The 24221-nt window shown below is 37.2% G+C and overlaps 1 protein-coding gene across 1 annotated transcript in view; it reads left to right on the top strand.

Moving 5' to 3' along the window:
* LOC145672606 (choline/ethanolamine transporter flvcr2a-like) overlaps positions 1-24221 on the top strand; it is a 74161-nt gene that overhangs the window by 25128 nt on the left and 24812 nt on the right. The window contains exons 5-7 of the mRNA XM_081741971.1: positions 4383-4524; positions 6915-7117; positions 10242-10345. Coding sequence (XP_081598097.1) covers positions 4383-4524; positions 6915-7117; positions 10242-10345 — 449 coding nt within the window. The remainder of the gene's footprint in view (positions 1-4382; positions 4525-6914; positions 7118-10241; positions 10346-24221) is intronic.

Below are 24221 nucleotides of genomic sequence, written 5' to 3'. Positions count from 1 at the left end.
ATTTGCCCTTATATATTATATAATGCGTGAATTGTGCTTTTTCCATTTACCTAGAGATTTCTGATAGCTCTTATAATCAATGACGTTATAAATCAACAGAAGAATAAGAAATGTGGCCCTCGCGAAGCGAGGGGTTGTAAGGGGTTGTGGTGAGTTAGAAAGGGGGAGATGTCGGAGGCACCAATAAGGGGCATGTTAGGCACACGCTTCCTTGCCTTCCCCATGGGGTGTAGTTTAATTTACATTAAAGTAGCACCATTCGGTCGTGATGTAATGTCACGAGGTAATTTGTCCACTTTGCACACATAACTTCATTGATAAAGAAGTGATTTACTTACGTTACGAAACATAGCTGAGCGAGCGTCAGCGAGCAATGGCTGTTAGAAGCTCCGCAGGACTCGTTTTATTCCACCTTTGTCCCCATGATTAAACCACGTGACGTTACTTGATACTCGGATGGTGCAATTTCGATGTAAATCTAACATCACTCGCTTCCTTGTGACCAACTTAAAAACAGTTGATTAGGATAGCTCGTGAAAAAATATATGCGTTCTACAATATTCTATTTCCTTTTTCTCTATAATTTCCAACGATCTTATAAAATAGAGGATCTGTTCATATGTATCTTCATCCTATAAAATAAAAGTAGTTGTATGCAAGGATCTATTCAGGATATCCGGTGAGATAAGACTGATTTATCAATGTATTTCCGGTATTGGTATCCACTATGTTATAAAGACCCTATGTTTTTGATATTATTGTTTTCCGGATGTTGATAATGATAAACGTTAATTGGATGTAGTGGAAGGGGGTGAGTGGTATGTTGTTGATAAGTAGAAAATGATAAATAGGAACAGGATGTAGTAGAAGAGGAGTGAGTATCATATAAATGATAATAATAAAGATAAGTTCCGGAAAACGCGACGCGGCGCGGGGTGTGGGCGCAGGGACGCGAACGGGAAATATGTGCGGGCGCGGGCGCGAGCGCGTGATGTCATTGAAAATTTTTCTTTAAATATTACTGTTAAAATTTGAGTGTATAGTTTTGTTAGCCATGGACAAGCATCATTTGGTTGAAGAACTTGTTGAGAAGCGAAAGTCAGACGATGAGAATGATACATCTTGTAAAAAGAAAGCATAGATAGAAGACCATCCAGATTCTCCCGATTCATCATTTAATGAAACGTTGTTAGAAAGATATGCAAGTAATGTAGAAGTTTATCCTTGCTTATCATCAGATAGTGAAGAAACAAATGATTTATCCGATGACGAAGTGTACGAGTTTTCGGAGGATCAATTGGATTCTGAGGCGGAATCATACGAAGCCGTGGTATCAAATGTGGATACGTCGGCACCATCACCTGCTGCATCGGAATTAGCTTGGAATTGTGAATGTAGTGATAAAAAAGTGGATGTAAACTGTATTAGGGATTGTATTGTGAAATGGATTCCCGATGGTTATGTGATATGTTATGCATGTTATTGGAATGAAACATTTCAGTGGGCTCATGAATGTTTTTATTGTGAGGATGACATTTTAGGTATACGTGCATGGTCTGTGTTGATGACTCCTCGTGTACAAGACGAATTGTTTTATATTTACGGATTAACTCATGCTATTGGTCCATTGACAAGAGACTATTTTAATATTACATATGGTGAACTGACGGTTGATATGAATGCACGAGAGGATCTCGTACGCATATTACTTGAAAAAGACAGATATAATCCTGATAGTGAATGTGTTTGAAGTGTGTATATTGTAGTATATGTGTATATTGTAGTGATGATGTAATTAGTGAACAATGTGTTTTGAAAACTATAAACATACACTTACTCTTTAATCCAATTGTACTGAATCCTGAGAACGCTGGTGATTTTGCACTGCAGTATTTATCCAATGAAATAACTTTTATTGATTTGTTTGAAGTGTTTGAAGAAAGACATAGTGAAATCTCAAGTATAAACTTTATACGGAAAACGCGTGAATGTTTAAAGAGCACTGAATTTGTTGGACAAATTATTCCCTTTTTACTGCAACGTAAACATGAAATTTCACCATGTGCTAATGAATACATTATTGACATACAAGGTTTTAAGATTTCAAATCATGAATTTATTATTCGTGAATTTTGTTTAACTGCATGTGATGATACAGTAAATTTGCATTGCTTAATAAGATCACCAGTACAATATAATTTACTACCGTTAGGTTGTCAGAAACAAATTGATTGGTTAACATTACACTTACATGGACTAAGTTGGAATGATAAATGTGGTTATACAGTATCACACATACGTAATCTTGTATATCAACTTTGTAAACAAGATGCAACCTTTTATTCCAAAGGTGCAGAAAAATCAGTTTGGATTAAAAAGATTTTTGCATTAGATAATGTTATTGATTTAGAAAGTAAACAATGTCCATCATTAAATACGTTCGCATGCAATGTGTTTAATGATGGACATTGTTTACTTTTTACTATTACATTGTTTACTATTAGTAGATTTTAATATGGCGCGAACTTCAATCAATGTCGTCTATATTGGTAACATTTCTAAAGATCAAAACTGTATGAATTAGTTCAGGATCAAAATGTTCATCTAAAAGGCTGCACTTAATTGTTAGTAGCGTCATTAATATGGCATTATTTTATATTAATAATAATTGACCTAAAATGATGTTCAAGAAATATCTCTGGATGTAAGAGTTAAGTTGATTTTGAGTTTAACGTCCCCTTCAGCAGCGAGGCTTTATGACACGTGGACCTACTGATTAACGTGGAATCCGAACAACATGAGCTCCTCAGGCCGGTAGCCAGCCCAAAAATTTAGGGGGGCCGGCAGAAGTTAGGGGGGGCCGATCCAACAATATTATAGTTCATCACCATATTATAGTTCATTTGCAAGCCTACCGTGAAAATTTTAGAGGGGGCCAGCAAAAATTTAGGGGGGCCTGGCCCCCGCTAGACCCCCCTGGATACGGGCCTAGAGCTCCTGCCGGGAATCGAACTCTGGTGTCCCACACCAAAGGCGCGTATGCTAACCGCTTAGCCTCTAAAGAGTTCTCTGGAGCTCTAATTTTTTTAAACGAATAGATATCATTAATTAGCTATATGAATAAATAGTGTATATAATATTTAAAGTAAAATTGTATAATTTCAATATAACCAATAGTATAGTAATGCCATGAATATTGTCAATAGCATATAGTATTATCAATAACATCAATAGTATACTCAATAGTATAGTATATGGGTTAAAAGGGAGTCACAGTGGCCCCGTATTTTCCAACTTTTTTGGGTTTAACCGGTGAACACCCAGTGTCACCTACAGGTGATACTACCTTAAAGGCTTCTTCCTTGTACAGTACGTCGACTTCGAAACTTTTTTGTGTGGTGATGCAACATATATAGGTAAGTAGCTGGTGCTACTGTGGTTCACTAGGACTCTCTGGTGACGATTGGTGAACAAGAAGACGCCTTTAAAGTAGTGTCACCTGTAGTCATGTGAGTTAACGGATTAAAATGTAGATTTCGATGAGCTGTGTCGAATGGCACCACTTTTTGATTTCTGGAACCGACCGCTTCAAGGTCAAATTGGGGGTTAGAAATAAAAAGTGGGATCATTTGAGCAATGCGGACCAGTGGCCGACTGGGGCAAAACGGGTGTCATTCGATTTGTATTTACACATACATGAATAATTGATATGCTATTTTCCCGAAAATCATATTTTGGTCCAGAAAATTAACGAAAATCCAAAATCCATTTCGTTGTCCAAATATAATTTTCGGTAAATTTGAATACCAGTTATTCATGTACATGTGAATCGAATGATGCCCATTTCGTCCCAGTCAGCCATTGGTGCGCATTGCGTAAATGGTCCCACTTTTTATTTTTGACCCTAAGTTGACCTTGAATCGGTCGGTTTCAAAATCAAAAAGTGGTGCCATTCGACACAGCTCATTGAAATCTACATTTTAAACCCTAAAAAGTTGAAAAATACGGGACTACGAAAACTCCCTTTTAAGCTACTAAACGTTATACGATTGTTGTATAATTTTGAAATTTCATTTTACAAATAAAATAAAATACAAATATTTCTTATTCCTTCTCCCATCGCTATCTTCACGTAGTTTTACATATAACACCTGTTGAAAGTAATTAATATTTATAGAAAGAACCTACATCAAAAATATAGTAACGAAGGTGGTGGTTGATGGTTCATAAGTTCGAATTTATAATAGTTCCTTTGAACATCGAGACTCTATGAGAAGTGGATCCGAACAACATAAGATCCAACTAAGAACAAAGTCCCATTTTAACCGTACAGCTACAAGGGTGTTCATATTTTTGTTATTTATTCGTAAATCTGGTTCCAGGTTGGAAGTGCCGTGGGCTTCGTGCTGACACCTGTGCTTGTGAAGAATCATGACAATTTGAATGATGTTAGTAGCGACTTCTACGTTCTGTATCTCTCGATAGCCATTTTGGGGACTGTGAATCTCCTGCTACTTTTCTTCTGTGAGTATTAAACACATAGATTACTGCATTAATTATCTTTTCTTTTAGAAGCGCATCCAGGTTTCGCATTCGCGAGAACAATGCAAAGTTTGAAACATATTTGGTCTTTAGTTCTTTTCAAACTACAGTTTAAAAAGAAAATGTTAGTCTTTCACTTGATTTCTCTTACTTGTTAGATTCATAACTCGTACATCATAATCTTTGGAATCAACTGTTCTTTCCAACACTGGCGTCTCTGACATGTAAAATTTGGGGGTGGGACATCAAAGAAAGTTATTTAAATGGTATTACCTAGCCCAACATCTTTATTATCTTCGATTCCATTTGTTAGCTTTCTGCTTACCTTTCACGGACTCCCTGAAGTATATCAAACGAAATGAAATGAAATCTCGGAGTTTTACGTCCCACGGTTATACCGGTTAGGCTAAAGGGGACGGTGATGAGGAGAAATGAATGCAATTGTGGAATGAACAAAGTGGGAGGAAACGAGAGAATCCCGAGGAAACACACGAGCACGGTGTTTCTCCACCACAAAGTTTACACGGGGCGAGCTGGGATCCAACCAAGGACCCCAAGCACCTGAGGTGAAAGCTCTACCACTGAGCCACTGCGCCCCCTGAAGTATATCAAGAACTCTGTTATAATCGTTTCACAGCCTGAATATTATATTCCACATAAATATTATTATTTATATGTTATTCTGTCGTTAGTAAATAAATTAAATTAGAATAAAATATTGAATATTTTGTACTTCAAAATATTGGGGGGACGAGTCCCCCTCGTCCCCCCGCCAGGAATGCCCATCCTTTCCAATGATACCACACACATGCTTTACGTATGTTAAATTTGGAGAAATCCTGGAAATTTTCCGGAAAAAATATCTTATTTAAGAATCTGGGATCCTCGACTTGAGTCTGAATATAACTGAATATTAAGGAAGGTAATATAATTATACCAATTTTATCCCCAAAAGTTTACGTGTTCTAGTTTATATTTACACTAACCTCTATTGGTTTAGCAGCCCAGGAAATGAATCCATGATTGTGAGGAAAAATTCAAGACAAGCTGAATGTTTGCCAGTTGTTAGGACTCAACTAGAGATACATTTTCCCAAAAGTCCTCCCCCTCCCCCTTGTGCTTTCCCCCGCCCACCTTTAACATCAAATTTTGAAGGTTTTCGATTATCGCTTATATCTCCATTATTATGAATCCGATCTTCAAACTCTTTTTACAGTTCTCTTCTTTGAGCCACGAACTAAAAAAGTTATTCTTAACAATTTTCGCTAAGTCTAACACTTTAAGAGATATTCGTAGAAATATGTAAAAATAAAAAAAAAAACATTTTTGTGTGTACTTTCTTTCGTTTTTTATATTTTAACTTTTTTGTATTCGATAATTTGTAGAACAGGTGTAAATAAAAGCTGTAGAGCTCTTCTTTAGCTTTAAAACGGTGTATATATTAATATACTTAGCGGTATGGGAACGAGTAAAAGGGCACCTTAAGGGAGCAAAGTGCGTGCTCACTAGTACCACATACACTGGTTCCCTGCGAAATGTTTAATCGACTTTAATATGTCAACATAATAGTGGAATGTTTGGTATGGTTTGCATCGTAAGTGGGTGATGTTGTGTTAGTTTGTTCCCGTTTGTGCTCATTAGGACAATTCATGATAATTTAATATTTTTATTAAAATAAAATTTTCGGTAAGTAGTAGGGCCTATAGATTTTGGACCTATCCTTTACTTAAGTTAAAATCTCTTATTTATTCAATGTTCCCAGTCTATTTAATTTAATCTTTTATCTATATCTATATCAATCTCTCTCTCTCTCTCTCTCTCTCTCTCTCTCTCTATATATATATATATATATATATATATATATATATATATATATATATATATATATATATATATATAAAACATAGATTTGTAGTTTTACTTTCCTGATGCCATTAAGCCTACGTTCAGTCCCATCGACATGGGGATGAAAAAGAGTGAAAAATAAAATTTCAAAATGAGAGATTAGTGTCGAATTCATAGTTTTCGGAATCGTTAAGCTATTGGTGACAAACTCGACGATATTTTAGCCCAAGTTGATCCGTTTCCTAACTTTAAAAATATGGTAAGCGTAACTTTGACTGAATTCAACAAATTATAAACAAATACAATGATTTTTGAACATTGAAAGTATGGCAAATTTTACATTGAAAGTAACTATTAATAGATTAAAATACAAAGTTAATAACATATGATATTTTATTCTCGACATTAAATGTTTTTATTAAGATTGATATATTTTCATAACTAATAATATGGAAACATTCTACAGTTTGCATGGAAGGAAATTTACAACTTTCTATAATTCACGTTTTAATGAATGTTGCTTACAGTCTTTGAAGATGCACCTCCTGTACCCCCAAGTCCAGCCCAAGCAGCGTTATCAAACCAGGACTCATCAAATTACATTCAATCAATAAAAGTATTAATGAAAAATAAAAATTTCATCCTTCTTTTCCTTGGATATGGACTCCTCCTTGGTGCATTTGGCGCAGTTCAAACATTACTCGGTCAAGCCATTCTATATTATTTTCGGGTAAGTAGCTTATTAATATTCTTGGAAAGGATTGTTTTCGGTAACTTATTAAATATTCTATATAATATGATAGTAACACGATGCATTTGTCGAAGAATTTTATAAAAAATATTACTGAAGGTGATAAATAAGATTTCAAAAAACGTCGTGGAGGTGAAAAGTGGTAAATTCCTTGTTTACAGTATCAGGTACATATCTTTAAAACACTGAATATAGGTTATCTGTGTCAACAGTAGATATAAATTTAAGGAATAGAAGTAACTGAATTTAGAGAATACAAAATACCTTCATGCAAAATCTATTGTTGCGTTTTTCCAGCACATGTGGTTCGGATTCCACGTTAATCAGTAGGTCCACGTCTCATATAGCCTCGCTGCTGAAAGGGACGCTAAACTAAAATCAACTCAACTCAACGTTTTTCCAGCAATATTCTAAACAGAATTCCTCAACTTATCCCTAAATTCTCTTCTACCTTCCGGTCGTATATTCTCGGCTTCGGCTGGAGGTACGTTTAGCAGGTACAAAACTCATCGTTCATCAGTTGGTTTACAGCTTAGCAGCGTGAGACGCAGACCTTCAACTTCACGTGAAATCCAAGCCACATGAACTCCTACCCAGCTGTCTTGCAGTGAAGGAATTCTGAATAATATCTCGAATTTCACTTGAAGCAATGCGTTCTGACTCACAGAGTTTCATGCTGAAAGAAAAACAAAATGCCAACCCGTCTATTTATTAGCACAATACAATAGGGTCCTGCAAATTCAACCTAGAGGATGCCGAAATGCCGAAAATGTCGAGTTTTACGCAATGAAGCTTGTAAACTCACAACTCATATTTTACTTTAATGACACTTTTAGCACAATACAAGACACAGAAAAACACAACATCCCCTAAAATAATTGTTAAAAGTTTAAAAAAATCTTATATTCAAAACTGCCTAATACAGTCTTTAACATCATCAACAGTAACCTCTTTTCAACCTTGATTGTATATAAATTATCCACGAGTGTTTTGTAAAAATTAAACCTTTTTTATTGCCTAAAGAAACGATCAGAAACTCTTGAATGGCAGCCACTACTGCAGTTTACAAGAACAAAGCAACAGTGCATTATTCAAATCTGGCAACAGTGCATTCTTCTTCCCCTCCAGCCACCCCAATGTCTGCTGGTCAGTTGTTTGCAGAATTGAGCGTATCACAAGGCATAATATCTTTGTGTAGTTACAGTAACATTGTGAGTGTTTCTGTAACTGTCACAATGGCTCGAGGTTGTGTTAATCATGCAGGTAATTTTTGTTACGTCTGTGGTGAATAAATATAACGTGAGGACTAACAAGGAAAAATTAACACCTCTGCTGAAAATGGTTTACAAACTATAACATTACTTCGACAGCAATGCTAATAAAGATACGCAGTGGGCACCTAGTACATGTAATAACTGTGTGTAGCGTCTGCTGTCATGATTGAAAAATAAACGTCCAGCTAGCACGCCATTTGGTATTCCGGTGATATGGCATCCGACCTCGTAAGTGACTGCTACTTTTGTGCTGCAAAACATGCCAGGTATGAAAGGGAAAGATAGAAAAAAAAAGAAATATCCTGGTAATATTTCGTCTGCAACAAGATTTGTGAAACAGTGATAACTTTCCTATTCACGTACCTCTAGTAAAATGGTCTCTGCAAAAGAGTGATACTGACATAGTTTGTTCAGAATCTGAGTGTACATCGCCAGATTTTGAATTTGTGGACAGAAACATGCCACATTTTGTAACACAAAGTAATTTAAATGACCTTTTGTAATCTAACTTACAAGTAAGTCACAGGCTGAAATTCTTGAATCTAGATTTAAAGAATGCAATTTCCTTGATAGATCTACCATTGTCTATTTGTTCAGAAAGTACCACACGCCATTCAGTAGCTTTTTCAACAACAGGATACACTTTGTTTTCGGTCTGATCCTAACGGTTTGTTTGTAGCTGTTGGTCCGACACATGTGACTCAGGAGTGGTGACCTTTTCAACTCATCCTGAAAGGGTGGGGAGACGGTAAGTAGTGGTATGACATTACCCTGTCCCCCTGCCTATCGTTGCCCATTGTAATTTTTTAGGAACTGGGGGGACGATGTATTTTTGAAGGTAAGGGACAGCGTCCCTCTGCATTCCCCCTCACTTTTACACCCTGCGTGTGGTAATACGAGCAAATTACTGGCAGGTACAGACACATTAGTGAACTACATTAACTATCGCATTATAGGCTTTCGATATAATCTCTTGCGTTGTTCTACACTTTTTGGCAAATTCGTGGAAGCATTCGTATATTCTTGTGAGGTTAGTTTCATTGATGTCGGCGAAGGACCACCCTAGTAAGCGTAGTAAGGGTGAAATTTCTTGGAATTTGGCACCTCGAAACAGGTCGAACAGCCGAAGTCGCGAGAGCTTATTATGGTGAACGTTCCGATACTTAACAATGTCTCCTGGCCTGTAATTACATGGTTGTACCTACCAGATGACACTAGTATGTAGTTTCTCTTTCAGGATCTACCACACTTTGATGACTAAGTTCAACTTCTACGGATACCTCCCTCACAGACCAATGACCATCAATTTCAAGGATACTGCGTTCTTCACATTCCCGTTAGTAATTGAAAAATGATTGACAAACATTTAACCTGCATATTGCACCCAACTTCCCATATTGGATTACCCATCGTTCAACCGTCGTAGTAAATCGTTGCCTCACACTTCCTATAACGCTTTGTGATATTTTTGCCACAAATAATTTGAATTTTTATCCAAGAACGATGTGAAATTGTATAAACCTACTTTAGAACACCTCCCGAAACACTTGTCCTTTTAACTACCTATAGCTCCGCAACTATTAACTTTATCGACTGTTTCTTATCACTGCACATTTTGACGATGGCTGGAATTAACCAATGTCCATTCCAGTACGACCTTTGTACATTTGCCTTCCGATAATGTTGTCAGGGTTTCATTTAGAACGCACGTAGATTGATTAGTTGCTTCATGTGGTGAATAATGTTGCCTCATTTATATAATCAACTACTTATGAAAAGGACGATAAATAAAACCACAAAATAAACTGACATACTTTTACTTTTTTCAGGGACATGAAGAAGATGCAGGGAGGATAGGAATGGTCTCTTTATTTGCTGGTGTTATAGGTTCCGTTTTGGGAGGAATAATTCTGGATAAAACGCACAAATTCAAGTATGTATGAACCCATTGTATTCCATATTATTACATGAGGACATGAATGAATAGTACTATATAAGCACCTCAACACTGTATATAGTGAAACCTTCTTGAGGCCTAGTGGTTCACCGTATGCCTTCTGTATGCATGGTGTCGAATCGGGCACTTGCCTTGGATACAAACTCCAGTAATTGTTCGGACTGTACTTTATACAGTAGGTCATCAGGTTCCATGCAGACTCAGTGTTGAAAATGGCCACTGAAATTAACTGAAATTAACCCAATCCTATCTTCATTGTTGGTTAGCTTCAGCAGTTTCTCTGACCAACAGAATGTAAACACACTTTGTTAGCAAAATTATTATTGATGGTACGCTACGTATTTATTATCTCGGATATAATTTATTATTAAAGTATTGTTCAAAACTTGTTAAGTAAGTATATTATTAGATACTCTACCTGTTGGCAGGTCCGAAGACTAATGAGTTTTTTTTTAATGTTTGCGTATCAAATTTTTTTCCACGTTTCTCGTTCTTCAACTTCTTTTAACTACAACATTTTCTTCTATTTTTCAAATCATCGATCAGTTACGTTCTCTTCTTACTCCTCATTTTTCTTCCATTTCTCCCCTCTATGGCGGTATAAAGAAGGCAATTTCTTCGCAAGTTGTGTCCAATTCAATTGGCCTTCCTACAAGGGATGCCGAATAAAAGCGTGGTCTTCTCCCCTGCGTTTTAAAATATCTTCGTTTCTTACTTTCTCTCTCTCTCTCTCTTTCCGTCCACTTTATCTTCATCTTCCTCAAACATCATATTCCGAAGCTCTCTAAATATTTTTTATTTAACTTCGTAAAGTACAAGTCTTTGAACCATAGCCCAATACTCCAATTATCAGGACCTTGGAAGAGAAAGGGCGAACTCGAAAAATCGACTTTTGCTCGCATGACAGGTCTGGACAACACATAGATACCGCATTTTGTCCTGGTCCGTCCTTAGTATTCTCACAGAGTAGAGAGGGCCACCTGGCGCTGTTTTTTCCTACTGCGCATGCGCAAACAAGCCACGCCCCTTCACGCTGATTGGCTGGTGCCGGTCACGTGATCCCGCCCCGGCCACGCCCACTTGGTTCCGCCCCCGACCACGCCCACATGTGGGAAATCGAACACCTTGAACCGTCCACCCACGGTCTTTTACGACCTCCATTTTAGGGGTGTATTTATTCCCTTTTATGAGCACTTTTTAGGGAGTGTACTCGTTCTCTTTTATTAGCACTTTTCTCAACCCATATTTTAACATAGCTGAAATTACACAGAGACTATGAACATAGCAGATCGATAACACATTCTCCAACCGCCTATTTAACATAGCACATATTACATAAGACTATATAACATAGCAGAGCTAATAAAAGAACATGGCTTATTATCAACCCCTATTTTACCATAGCAGTGGAGAATACCGAACATATAGCAGAGCAGATAATACATAAGACTACGTGACATAGCAGGGATGTATTCGTTTCCAACCCTGAACCGTCCAACGACCTCCAGTTTAGGAGGTGTACTTGTTTCCTTTTATGTTACGAACACATAGCAGAGCAGAGAATACATTCTCCAACCGCCTATTTAACAAAGCACATATTACATAAGACTATATAACATAGCAGAGCTAATAAAAGAGCATGGCTCATTATCAACCCCTATTTTAACATTGCAGTGGAGACTACGAACACATAGTAGAGCAGATAATCTTTAAGGGGTGGTCTGGTTCCCTTTTATGATCACTTTTTCCACCCCTATTTGAAAATAGCAGATAATACATAAGACTACGTAACATAGCAAGGATGTATTCGTTCCAACCCTTATTTTAACATAGCAGAAATTACATGAGACTACGAACACCCTGAACCGTCCAGCCATGGTCTTTTACGACCTCCAGTTTAGGGGGTGTACTCGTTTCCTTTTATGAGCACTTTTTAGGGATGTATTCGTTCTCTATTTTAACATAACAGAAATAGCAGACAATGAGCACCTTATAGCAAAGACTACCAACATAGTAAGGGGTAATCTCTCGATGGAAGAAAACACCAGATCCTAACGCAAGCGAATAAAGGAAATATTGGTATCGACGGCAAACCGAAGAAGAACACTTACCGAAGAAGAAGACCTACCGAAGAAGAACACAATAATGGAAGAACCAGGTTCAATATATTTGGGCAACATTATGCCGAAGTCTGGTAGTGGAGAGGATATCGTCGCGTCTGTGTACCAATTTCTGGATGAAAACGGAACTGGCCTTGTCAACGGTGGTAGCAGCTGGCTATGACGGTACACCAATCAACACTGGAAGATTTAAAGGGGTTCTACATTGTTTGAAAAACAAACTAAATCGAGTACTTCAATTTACCGTTTGCCTTCTTCACAGAAATGAACTACCGCTTCGTTACTTAATAAGACATCTCGACGGGGGAGCATCGGGTTCGAAAACACTTTCGGGATCCATCCAAACAATGCTTGACAAGTGCGAGGAAGCGCCCTTGGTAAAATACCAAGCAATAAATCTTGACTGATTGGATGAATTCACAAAAGTTGAAGACCTAAGTGCGGACCAACAATATTTACTAGCAATCTGCAGAGCAATTCACTCAAGATACTGTTCTTTAAACTTGGCGAAGCAGAAACCCGATCCAGTGGTCCATCATATTGGCTCAGCAACTCATGTCGCATTCTTCGTTTGTACATTAGCACAGCGATACCTTGTGAGGCATTCATGTATTTTGTACAATACATAGTCACGGTGTATCCCCGGGTCTGATTTCCAATCCAGCAAACGCCATCATGCTGTGAAGGACCGCAGCATTTATGAAATTTGGGACAGCTAGCCCGATTTCTATCCACGGAACCTAAGCAGATAGTATTCTCTGTATTTCTCAATAATTCGCAGTTCTTAAAAATAAATTTTGATGCGGACGATTACTACGACATGGTGGAGTGGATGACCCTTTCCCAGCAGAACCTCCGCTCACCGAGATGCTCTCAGACGAGAGTGAAGAAAATATTTAGTCAGCTGCAATGCTCGGAGAAGAAATAACTACGTTACCGTGCCATACCCAAGCAGTAGAGCGAATGGTGGGTTTAGTGACGCAAGCTTCTCAATCCGTGTATGGGCCGGCAGATTGTGATGGATTCATAAGCTGTGCCTTAGTTTCTAGCAAGGGGATGTCAACATTCGGATGAAAATAATACTATGCCATCTAGAACAGTAAAGCAAGTAAGTGAGGACGCAAGCAAGTAAGGCCATGGCAGAAAATTAGACAAGGCGGGAGGTTGGAACTAAAGGTGGGTAGAACTCGAAGTGCACCGCGATTTTGACATGAGATTTGCCACATACATGTCTTTAACGATTATACTTATACGAACATTAGAAGAAATACCGGGCAATTCGTTATCACATTATATTCCTTCAGCAACATCTTTATAGACATGCGACATTAATTTTGGACATGAGTATACATAAAATATGTGGCTATTATGGCCAACTGGAAGTATTAAGAATTAAATATTACCGTTACACAAATTGTAACAGTAAGAAATGAAATTGTTTTATGTTATTTTATGAATGTAGAGTAATGAAACTGTTATGTATTAACTTGAATTGGAACTTCTGGTCATAATATTCATCAGAAAAAGATTAACCACTTTCAAACAAAAGATTCCAATTCTTTTTTGAATGTTCAAGTAAAGATGTGGTATATATATATATATATATATATATATATATATATATATATATATATATATATATAGATAGATAGATAGATAGATAGATAGATAGATAGATAGATAGATAGATAGATATAGATATAGATATAGATATGATTTCAGATTTTCTCCGGGGTGATTCCCGTACAATGGGGATGCAAAAGAAAACTGGGAATCACAATTGTGTACGATAGGGTATATTGTCTCGGGGCAGAAACGACACTAGAGGGGAGTAATGCGTGGGTGCGTCGTACCATCGTCTGTCCCCAGACAAGTGTATCGTGACGTAGCTCAAGTAAGATATAACCAGGTTTCGTCACCGTCCCGGTTAATCTCCAGGTCAGCCGTGAAATTGTCACTGCAGTAGTAGCACATTCAGTGGACCCCACGTAGACAAGTGGTTGGCATGGTTGGGGATTGGTAATTTCAAAAATAATGTTGGAAAATTAATTTGCAGAAAGTAGTTTGTAGTATACGTTGGGCAACTAACAACTTCTGGTCATTTATACAACAGTTTCGACATTGTAAGCCTATTGTAAATTTACTTGCTAACTTGATGTTATGTTGTCAGTTTAGTTGATTGGCAAATGTGCAGCAAAATCACAAATTACAACAAAGGATCGACGTTGGCAATGGCATAAAATCTTTCAGATTCACTTTCCAAGCCGATACTGTGTAAGCTAAAGGAAGCGGTGATGATAAGAATAAATAAAATGGTGTAATGAAGGAAGTCGGTCAGAGCCCTGAGAAAGCCCACACACACTGTTTCCGTCCACCACAAAGCCCACTTGGTGCTAGCTGAGATCGAATCGTGGGGCCCACGTAACAAAGGTGAAAGCTCCACCACTCAGCCACAATGAACCTCATGTTGGCACAGGCCCGTATCCAGGGGGGTCTATGGGGGCCAAGCCCACCTAAATTTTTACTGGTCCTCTAAAATTTACACCGCAGACTTGCAAATGTACTATAATATGGTGATGAACTGTAATATTTTTGAACCGGGACCCTCCTAAATTCCACCGGGAGCCCCTACATTTTTGGGCTGGTAACGGACCTGTGTAGGCAGTAGGATAGCTCAATATTCCCCAAGAAGTGCGTCGTGATGTTTGGCCCAATGTTGGGAAAATGGTGGCGATGCGACATAGTAACGTTGGCCCATTGTCAGGTTTGGCCACTTTGGCAACAGTAGTAAGCCCCCCGTTATATTGCGCCGAGTCAGCAAAATTTTTTGTGACGTCATAGGTCAAAGGTCAATGACCGTGGCCCGGGGTCAATGATCTAGGGGTACCTAGGACCACCCCCTCTAAATTTTGGCAGGGGTACCATGGCCCACCCCTAAATTTTGGCAGGGGTACATAGGACCACCCCCCTTAAATTTTGGAAATTGCCAAATCTAAAAATTTGGTATGGTAGCCTAGGACCACAGTATGTACCTCTATCCGTATTGGGGGTCTATGTCGTTCCCTTTCATGGGTAAAAAATTGCCAAAAATTCAAATTTCGGGGGTTTTTGACCTAATTTATCCCCTTTGATGAGGTGTTATTACCTTATATAGTTATATAGGCGTATACAGGGGTCCATTACCTTTCATAAGACATGGGTATATTAATGCACCCCTTGAAAAATTTGGGAGGGGTACCTTGGCCCACCCCTTAAATTTTGGAAATTGTCCAATTTCAACATTGGGTATTATAGTACAGGACTCTAATATGTATTATGATAAATTTGGGTGGTCCTCCTCATTCCCTTCTAGGGGTACAAAACTGCCAAAAATATAAACGTAAGCAATACGTTATACCACGTGTTTGGTTTTTGGTCGATTTTATCTCCTTTGATGACGTGTTATTATCCTATATAGTTATATGGTCATGTATAGGGGTCCATTCCCTTTCATAAGATATGGGTATATTTGTGCACCCCTTTAAAAATTTGGGAGGGGTACCTTGGCCCACCCCTTAAATTTTGGAAATTGCCCAATTTCAACATTGGGTATTATAGTACTGGACCTTAACATGTATTATGATAAATTTGGGTGGTCCACCGCGTTCCCTTTTAGGGGTACAAAATTGCCAAAATTTTAGTACAACCACGTGTTTGGTATTTGGTACATTTTATCCCCCTTTGATGAGGTCCTATTACCTTATATGGTTATATGGTCATGTATAGGGGTCCATTATCTATCATAAGACATGGGTACATTGGTGCACTCCGGGAGGGGTACCTTGGCCCACCCCTTAAATTTTGGAAAATGCTCAATTTAAACATTTGGTATTATAGTACAGGACCACAATATGTATCGTGATAAAATTGGATGGTCCACATCGTTCCCTTTTAGGGGTACAAAAATTGCCAAAATATAAACGTTGTACCACGTGTTTGGTTTTTGGTCCATTTTATCCCCTTTGATGAGATTCTATGATTACAGGGGTCTATTTTCTACCATAAGACGTGGGTATATTGTTGCATCCTTCTTAAATTTTGGCAATGGGGGGTCCACTGAAATTGTCCAATTTAAGCATAGTACAGGACCTCAATATGTTTCGGTGATCCTATTGTCAAAATTTTAAGTACAACCACGTGTTCGGTTACTGACTCAATTTATCCTATTTGATAAGGTATGGACGGGTATCCCCTTTCAATTTGGTAGGACCCTTCGGGTGTAGTACAGTCACGTGATCAATGATTTGATTTTGATGCGCGACGAGGTCCCTGGTCAATGTTCTCTAGGAATTAGGTGGAAACTTTGCCCAGGGTTCTCGTCTTATATCGCACAGTTCTTTAGGAGAATCTGATAACGTTGTATGTGGAATGGACAATAAAAACACTTAAATAAGCATAAATTGTATTTTATTCATTTTTTTGATTTCTTCTTTTTCTTTCTTATTGACAATGTTTGTATATTGAGCTGGGTTTCTTTATTAGACCGCCTCCTCTTCTTGATTGTGATGATTTGTTTCCATGTTTTGCAGCATAGCACCCGTTTGCAAAGCTTCGTATTGTGAATTCTGTAAAAAGAACGAGGAAAAAGATGATTAGTATAGAAATAGATGATGATTAAACAATACATTTGCAATGATAAATATGATAAAATTACCTGGAAGGTATATTGCAGCAGTCTACGATCATTAACCGTGGGTACTGTTGTGAACAAATATTGAATTTCACGCAGAGATTTTCCTTGGGCTTTACAGCACAAATAAAAATAAGCATAATAGCCACATACGGATGAACCAAGACTTTGCATTTGGCTATTATTATATTTATAGTACATACAATGAAGTTTTAAGAATGCAACATGTTGTGGTACATAAGCAGGAAGGCCATAGCTGTCAAAATATTCTCCAACACCGCGATTATCAATATAAATTGCAATCCAATGACTTCCTAGTTTTGTAGATGGATCTGTATTTACAATGATTGCCAGAGGAAGAGAAATCCGTGAGGGCAACTCATCGCTTGCAAATACCCCAGTAAAATGATTTCTGAACAATGGACTACCGTTTAAAGCACTAGCTAATTGTAATGTATTCAACATCGTGAATGGAAATGATACATAACGTATACGTACCTTGTAATTTAAAAGTCCAGGATAATGTTGCGCTGGTGGTCGATCTCTAGGAGTGAGGAAAACTCCCCATATACAATACAGTTTGCAGGTGCTGCTAATTTCTCTTGGAAATGAACTTCCAATCGGATGGCTCCATGTCGTTGTAAATTCCAATAGTGACAATCTCCAGCAGAAGAATCGGGAGTTAGGTCAAATACAAACAGTGTATATCCATTCTTGTAGTCGGCTCTTGAAATTGTATTTCCAGTATTGGTAAAATGTATGCCAGAGCCTGAGAACAATGTGTGGTACGATGAAATGTAGAGATTTTCTTCAAAGTTGGGTTGCAATGGTTTTGAAGGTACAGCTTTTCCATCCACGTACAATGTAAAGAAATTAATGTTTAGATGTTGAAATTCAAATGGATTGGTGGTAATAGTTCCACTGGATGCTTCATTCGATGTAAATCCTACAATAATACGATTTGGCAATGTTCCCATAAACAGGTTATCAATAGTTTTGGATTGTATATCCTTCGGGATGGTAAATGATTTCATTTGAACCCTTGTCAGAGGATACTTTGCCGGTGTAGATTGTAAAATTTTATTGTGTGCCAATTTGACACTAGGGCTGATGCTGACTTTTTTCACCTGCAACGATGCATCTAGAATATTGATTTTTGCATTGACACCACTTTCACCGGCCATGAGACAAAAGTTTGGCTTTGCAGGAATAAGTTTCACACGTAATTCCACTCCATGAATTAAAAATTTATCTTGATTAAAAATGTCACAATGAAGATGTCCAATCATATCGAATTTCATACTTTGTTTTGTCAGTTCATAGCGTTGTTGAAATCCTTTGTTCTCACTTGTGGTTCCGTTCATATGACCAGCCGTATCTTGAAACCACATTGCTGTTTGTAAATGTGTATTTTTAGCTCCATCACTATAATTGAGCAGTTTTTCCAGGTACGAACGATATGGATGATTATGTGACGGAAATGAAATCAGTTTATTGTTCAAGTAGATTTGTACTTCACTAAACATAGCATTTAGAAAATCATTGACAGGTGCAATTGCTTTATCCGTATTGATGAAGGGGGAACCATCTGGTTTCACAATTTGTGCTTGGATGTATAATAAGGTTTGTGGCAAATCAATGTATTCATCACTGCTACCACTCACTACAAATTCTATTGGTGAATTTTCAGCTATTGAACTAATTGGTTTGTAGCCAATAATACGATTGTCCAGAACACTGGTTTGCGTGGGTAATGTTGAAAAAATGTCCAATTCACTTTTTACACATTCACAGGATTGATGATGTAAGAAAGCCATCGTTGAATTAATCAAAAATATCTGGTGACGATGCCAATGATCTCTTCTTCTTCTTATGTGATAATTTACGTCTCTTTGTAGGATTGATGGTGTTGTTGATCGTTGGAAGGTCAACCTCAAACTGAGAGCAGTCATCCCATTTTCGTTTATGATATCCACTTCCCAGCATAGTTTTCAACTTATTTTTAGCTTTTTCTTGTAAATTTGTTTTTGCCTCTTGCATCCGTTGATGAAACGATTCTTCCAGCGGTTGATTCGAGATCACAACATCATTAATCATATTGGCACCTGATTTTAATAATTCTTTTCCCACAGTTTTAGCTCCTTGCTTCACAAGTGGTAACACTGAACGAAATAAGCCACCAAGGAAACTTCCAATGCCATGTCCTGCTTGATAGGGACTTCCCACATAGACGTTGCCGATACCGGATAACGCTTGTTTTTGGTAGTATTGCAAATACGGATCAGTCATGACGACGACGACGGAAATGTAGTTTTGTAGACACCGTTCCAAAGGTGAATGGCATAGGATGACCTGTGCTATCCCTTATATCGATTTGTATTTGCTCAAAATTCATTTTTTCCACCGGAACATAATGTGCAGGATTAAAGATTTGTACTGCATGACTTCCAAAAGTGTGATTCACAGGATCCATGTTGACAATTCGTAGCAAGGGTACCATTGTATCTCCAACAATGACAGATTCAATAATGTCACAATAGACGTACATTTGTGATGGTAAGCCTAATCGTACATCCGGTGTATATTGTCCCTTTTCCATATCTTTTAAATCACTTTTTGGTTCAAATCCAAGCATTAAACTAACACTTGGTGAAATTTGTACAGAAGTATGGATTTCCTTTTTGGGATGTCTTATGAGGCATATATTATTAGTTGCGTCATGAGATATAAATAAATTGGTTTCTTTATGATGTATATTAATTGCATGAATAAGATCCCGTATATTGTTATAATAGTGTACAGGGATCGTTACAACCTTCCACGGTTCTTGATCATTACTACTTGATGATTTGTAATATATTTTATTGTTTTTACTGTTAATGTTCAGCAAAGAATGTGGATAATGAATCTCTACAATTGCCACATCCCATTTCTGGCGAAACTCTACACGTCGTTGTAATTTCGTAATATATGAAGTCAATGTATTTTCTGGAAAATAATCCATGGAACTATTACTGGGAAGTGTAACGTAAAAATCTTGATCAGGTTCCATTCTTCTTCTTCTTCTTCAATGAAGTTGCAGGGATCCACCAATTGAATGAGGAAGGATATCCTTTCCACTGGACGAGATACTCCTTTCTGCGACCTTTTGTTCTTGTACGTAATATTTTATCGATGAGGAACGTCGAAGGGAGCGGCACTGGTTGTAATTCTTCTCTGTAGAAAACACCATCGATGAGTTGATGATTTAAATCCTCTAGTCGATACACTGGTGGGTTTCTTGGTACAATGGCTTTTACTCTGAATATTTCCCAAGTCCAGTTCTCGAGGTAACCCTTGTCAAAGATACGTTTTGTTTTACTTATACGAACAGTATCACCAACAGATAAATCCGTATCTTGTTTTGAACGTTGTAGCTTTTTGTCGTACAAGTTATGCCACACCTCCAGTAAATTGTCCTGAGAAACGTTTGCAGGTGCCATTTTAATACTGGAATGCCGACTTTCATTGTATGCTTTTACAAGTAAAGGCAATACTTTGATGTAATTGTATGTTTGATATTTGGTAAAGTATTTCCACATACGATGTTTCAATGTCTGATTAAATCTTTCTGCGATGCTGGCTTTAATATCTGGATCCTTTGTTGTAACATGTTGCACGTTGTGTTTCCTGAGAAACTTTTGTACTGTCTTGTTGGTAAATTCAGTTCCTTGATCACTACGTAGCACAATTGGTTTCCTCTCCTGGAAAATCATTTCAAATGCATTCACTATATCCTTGGCACTTTTTGATTTTAGTGGTACAGATCACCCGTACCGACTAAACACATCAATCACTGTAAGAATATAGCGGTAATTGTCATTATAGTTTTGAAGGGATTGTAAATCATTTAAATCACATTCCCATTGATCATTAATATTGTTGACAAGATAAAAATCTCTACGGAAATGACGACGTACAGGACGATGTAACGTGTAGGTAGGTTGTTTGTTTAACCAAAGTTTTATTTTGGCTAGAGGTATAGATTTTCCTGTGGCTTGCCATAATTTCTTTGCAGTAGAAAATGATGCAGGGTGTGCTGGATTGTAATAAATGGATTTCAACTTTTTGTTCATGGTTTGTACGTTGACCATTGTGGAATGATACGTTTTCTTTTTGGTCGGACTTCTAAAACATCATCATCATCATCTTCTTCTTCTTCTTCTCCGGAAGAAAATAATTCAGGTGCCGGTTTTGGTGGTACAGATCCTTCAGATGCTGTTGTACTATTATGCTTGACAATATAGTTTAATCTCCGTGGATTACCAATCAATTCTTGAGGTGTGTTTGACGATGCAAGGTAGTTGCAAAACAATTCCCAGCCTTGAGGATTAGAATGTTTCCTCGGTCGAGTCACATCGCACATTAAATCTACAATATTGGATCCATGTAGTTTATTATCGTTGATGTACACTGTTCCTTTATGATCCCACGTAATTGCGTCATCTTGTTTTAAACGACGGAATAGTAGTTCGGCTTTCTTACGATACATTTGTGGTATTGCGGCTAAAAATTCTTGTTTCGTGCTATCGTCAACATTCGGGACGTCACCATCAGGTTTCATTGATGTAATTGTAAGTGGTATTGGTTCTTCTTGTTTACGTATCACATAAAGATATTTCTGTAATATTCTATTGTACTGATTCCATTTTTCTTCATCACTTGGATACGATGTATTCAATATAGATTGCATTTCACGATCAAGATTAGATTCTCGATTTTCACTCACACGGGATGATGATGCATGCATTCGTTGAAGCATTTCTGGTGGCACTATAACCATCTTCTTGCTATGTTCCATGATGATTATTGTTTAAACAAAATGCTGGATAACACACTTCCTACAATAGGTGCAAGTAATGCAGGTAAGAATCCTCCTTGTTGTACGGCTAAATGTTTCTTCTTTTTATCCAATGATTTTGTATTGTCTACGAGATAGCGGAGCGTGTTCTTGTAACGCTTTAATCTTGACTTCTGCGCACTTGTCAGTGGAACATTGCCTTTTAAGACATTATAACAACATTCACAAATACTATGAATTATTGAAGCATCTGCATTGGCAATAATAGCTTTACGCAATCTTGGTTTAGCTTTGTGCAGAGCACGTAGCAGATCAGCGTGTTTCACTGTAGGAGACATCGTGACAGACTAAGTCATTCTTTTCACATGCACAATAATTTAAGCATGTTTTGTTGGTACGTAAACATAATGATGCAGATCGTCAGGAAAAATATTTGTACGAAATCGCATTTCATCGGGTGTATCTTGTTTAAGATCCATCAGTAAATAGCCATGTGGATTTCTTGTTGCGTCTGCATAACTTTCTTGTAGAAACAGTGGATGCTCAGGCATGATTTGATAACTCATATGCTTGATTTGTGACTTGTCACGTGGATTTTTAAACAACACCAAATACGAACAATTTAAACTCATATTTCTATTTGCTTTACTTTGATGAAATACATTTTGTGTTATAAAAATCACACTAATATTTCGATGATGTGATCCTTTCGTGAACATATCAACAATATCACTATTCACTTCTCGCATATGGTCATCAATAATAATCAAATGTGGTCCATCTTGAGGCTGAAAATCTTTCATTCGTGGAAGTCCTTCGTGAAATTCTACTGGAACCGGCATTGTTGCATACACGTCTTGCCATTCTGCATAATACCAATATATCTTACGAAATTTTGCATTGATCATGGTTGGGAGATGTGACAGTAATAGCTTCACAAAATACGTTTTTCCACACCCACTAGGCCCTGCGAGAATACAGGTAAATGGATGTTTCCACTGTGTATCCATGATGAACACTAACACCTTGTTTCAAAAATGATGCGTATTTAAAGCGAGTACAAATATTTTTGTTTTAGTTTGTAAATTCTTGCACTCACTGGTGTGAAAAGGAAAAAAAAACAGTTCATCTGTTTATCGAGTAGTTGAAAACCGTTTATTTGTTAATCGAATAGTTGAAAACCGTTTATTTGTTATTCGAATAGTTGAAAACCGGATAAAGTTTAACGGTTAACCGTGAAAGCTGATCACTGTTTGATTTAAATTCTATTTGAAAAATTTTTCGTTTCAAATTTGTATTGAAATTTTTGTTTGAAATTTTTTTTTCAATTTTTTTTTCAAATTTTTGGTTTCAAATTTTTGTTTGTAAATTTATTGTTTCAAAAATTTTTGTTTGAAAATTTTTCGTTTCATTTTTTTTGTTGAAAATTTTTCGTTTCAAAATTTTTGTTTCAAATTTTTTCGTTTCAAAATTTTTGTTTGAATTTTTTTTGTTTCAAAATTTTTTGTTTGAAAATTTTTTAATTTCAAGATTTTTGTTTAAATGTTTTCGTTTCAATTTTTGTTTTAAAAACTTTCGTTTGATATTTTAGTTTGAAAGAGAAAACATTGACCAGGGACCTCGTCGCGCATCAAAATCAAATCATTGATCACGTGACTGTACTACACCCGAAGGGTCCTACCAAATTGAAAGGGGATACCCGTCCATACCTTATCAAATAGGATAAATTGAGTCAGTAACCGAACACGTGGTTGTACTTAAAATTTTGACAATAGGACCACCGAAACATATTGAGGTCCTGTACTATGCTTAAATTGGACAATTTCAGTGGACCCCCCATTGCCAAAATTTAAGAAGGATGCAACAATATACCCACGTCTTATGGTAGAAAATAGACCCCTGTAATCATAGAATCTCATCAAAGGGGATAAAATGGACCAAAAACCAAACACGTGGTACAACGTTTATATTTTGGAAATTTTGTACCCCTAAAAGGGAACGATGTGGGCCATCCAATTTTATCATGATACATATTGTGGTCCTGTACTATAATACCAAATGTTTAAATTGAGCATTTTCCAAAATTTAAGGGGTGGGCCAAGGTACCCCTCCCGGAGTGCACCAATGTACCCATGTCTTATGATAGATAATGGACCCCTATACATGACCATATAACCATATAAGGTAATAGGACCTCATCAAAGGGGGATAAAATGTACCAAA

This window comes from Thermobia domestica, chromosome 1 (assembly GCF_964235325.1).
Source record: "Thermobia domestica chromosome 1, izTheDome1.hap1.1, whole genome shotgun sequence".
Lineage (NCBI taxonomy): Eukaryota > Metazoa > Arthropoda > Insecta > Zygentoma > Lepismatidae > Thermobia > Thermobia domestica.
This window is presented reverse-complemented; position numbering and strand designations above follow the sequence as displayed.